This window comes from Pelodiscus sinensis, chromosome 1 (assembly GCF_052426305.1).
Source record: "Pelodiscus sinensis isolate ZL-2025 chromosome 1, ASM5242630v1, whole genome shotgun sequence".
NCBI classification, from domain to species: Eukaryota; Metazoa; Chordata; order Testudines; family Trionychidae; genus Pelodiscus; species Pelodiscus sinensis.
This window is the reverse complement of record NC_143052.1, coordinates 359,680,560-359,682,604: the sequence shown is the minus strand read 5'-3', so window position 1 is coordinate 359,682,604 and position 2,045 is coordinate 359,680,560. Positions and strand designations below refer to the sequence as shown.

Genomic DNA, 2,045 nt, shown 5'->3' with positions numbered 1-2,045 from the left:
TGCGAGCGACTAATTTCTCCTTCCCAACACTTATAATTTCATTAGTCCCAGGACAGGTTTTCCATTGTGTCCTAAGGTTGTCAAAGCTCTTTTCAAACTTTGCCTTTCCTTTTAGAGTTCATGTTTAAAAGAAAACTGCCTCCCCCCCACTTCTCTGAATAATGAAAATGTCATTTCTCAGGGTGTGAAGAGTAACCAATTTGGTTCACCACAAAAATAATCTCCCTCAGTGCGCAGCGCACCTCATACAAACATTCTCTACCCTTTCAGACGCTAGTACTGCAACCATTGCTGTAGATCCTGGGCATACGTAGGACATCAGGAGAACGTACGGCACACGCAATAAACACCATTCTGCCTCAGAGTTGGACACCTTCCTCCCTGCTCCATGGCAGATTCCAATACAACCCAGTTCACCAACCCCTCCACCTTCATCCTGCTGGGTATTCCTGGCCTGGAGTGGGCCCATGTCTGGATCGCCATCCCCTTCTGCTTCATGTACGTCATAACCATCTTGGCGAATGTCACCATCCTATTCATCGTGAAGACAGAGCCAAGCCTCCATGAGCCCATGTACTATTTCCTCTGCATGCTGGCCATCACCGACCTGGTCCTGTCCACGGCTACTTTACCCAAAATATTGAGCAATTTCTGGTTCAATTCCAGGGAGATTGAGTTCAGTGCCTGCCTCACCCAGCTGTTTTTCGTTCATTCCTTCGCACTGATTGAGTCTGGAATCTGTGTGTCCATGGCTTTTGATCGCTACGTGGCCATCTGCCATCCCCTGAGACATTCCACCATCCTAAATAACTCCATGATGGCCAAGATCGGCCTGGCCGTTTTGCTGCGAGGTGTCCTGCTTGCACTGCCGTATCCCTTCCTGGCAAGACACTGGCCATATTGTAGAACCAACGTCATTGCCTACACGCACTGTGAGCACATGGATGTGGTGAAGCTGGCCTGCGCCGACGTCCGTGTCAGTAGTTACTACGGCCTCTTTGTGCTATTCTGTAGGGTTGGTCTGGATTTGCTCTTTATTGCTGTGTCCTACATTCTTATTCTCAGGGCCATCTTCCGCCTCCCTACAAAGGAAGCCCGGCTCAAGACTTTTGGGACCTGCATTTCTCACCTCTGTGTCATCTTAACATTTTACACTCCAAATCTCTTTTCCTCCCTCACGACTCGCTTTGGCTTCAATATACCCCTGCATTTCTACATTCTGATTGCCAACATTTACCTCCTGGTGCCACCCATGCTAAACCCCATCATCTATGGAGTAAGGACCAAACAGATCCGGGACAGGCTGCTCCGGCTTGTTATGCCGAAAGGAACCTAAACCTTTTCTCTTGGTGTCTTGGCTCTCTGGCAGAGTGCCATGTCAAGAAGGCTGGTGCTGGACTTGCTTTCCTGCATGACTCACTGGCTAGTCAAAGATCAATTCAATCCTTTCCTGATATTTCTTTCTAAGTGTAAAATATTGGGGAATCGATCTGTGTGCGACTCATTAAATTGTTGGGTTTCTACGTTGTTACTGTACACCCAAGGCCTTGACACCGACCCCACCTCTTTCCCAAAGGCCCCATCCCTGCCCCACCCCTTCCTTTGGGCTCTGGGCAGGTTTATTCCTCTTCCAAGTGTCCTTCCCTCCTGCTTGCTCATCTTCTTTCCCATCACTCATTGGATCACCTCTGTGATGGGTTCCCCCTCCCCCTCTCAAGATGGAATCTGGAGCTCAGACAGAGCTGATTCCTCTTCCTCTCATAGGTGGGTTCTCGCCCCCGAGTTGTGAAATTAAAGCCTGTCCTCCAACTTCCCAGCAGAGGACCCCAGAGCTGCACTGGTTCGCCCCACTCAAAACTAGGCCAGTATGAATTTTTTACCCAGGTCCCCACTGCTACAAAGGAAAATGGGTGTTCTGCTCTTGTTCATTTGGTGTCCCCTAGTTCTTATATTGTGGAAATAAATAAATAACTTTTCCTTATTCACATTTTCCACACCGGTCATGGTTTTCTACTCCTCTATCACATACCCCCGGCTGTGTCTAG

The 2,045-nt window shown here is 48.7% G+C and overlaps 1 protein-coding gene across 1 annotated transcript; it reads left to right on the top strand.

Moving 5' to 3' along the window:
* Positions 1–388: 388 nt before the first annotated feature.
* LOC102460637 (olfactory receptor 52E2-like) lies at positions 389–1,336 on the top strand. The gene has a single exon (XM_006112436.2). It carries the CDS (start codon positions 389–391, stop codon positions 1,334–1,336), a length of 948 nt encoding a protein of 315 aa, XP_006112498.1.
* Positions 1,337–2,045: the final 709 nt, after the last annotated feature.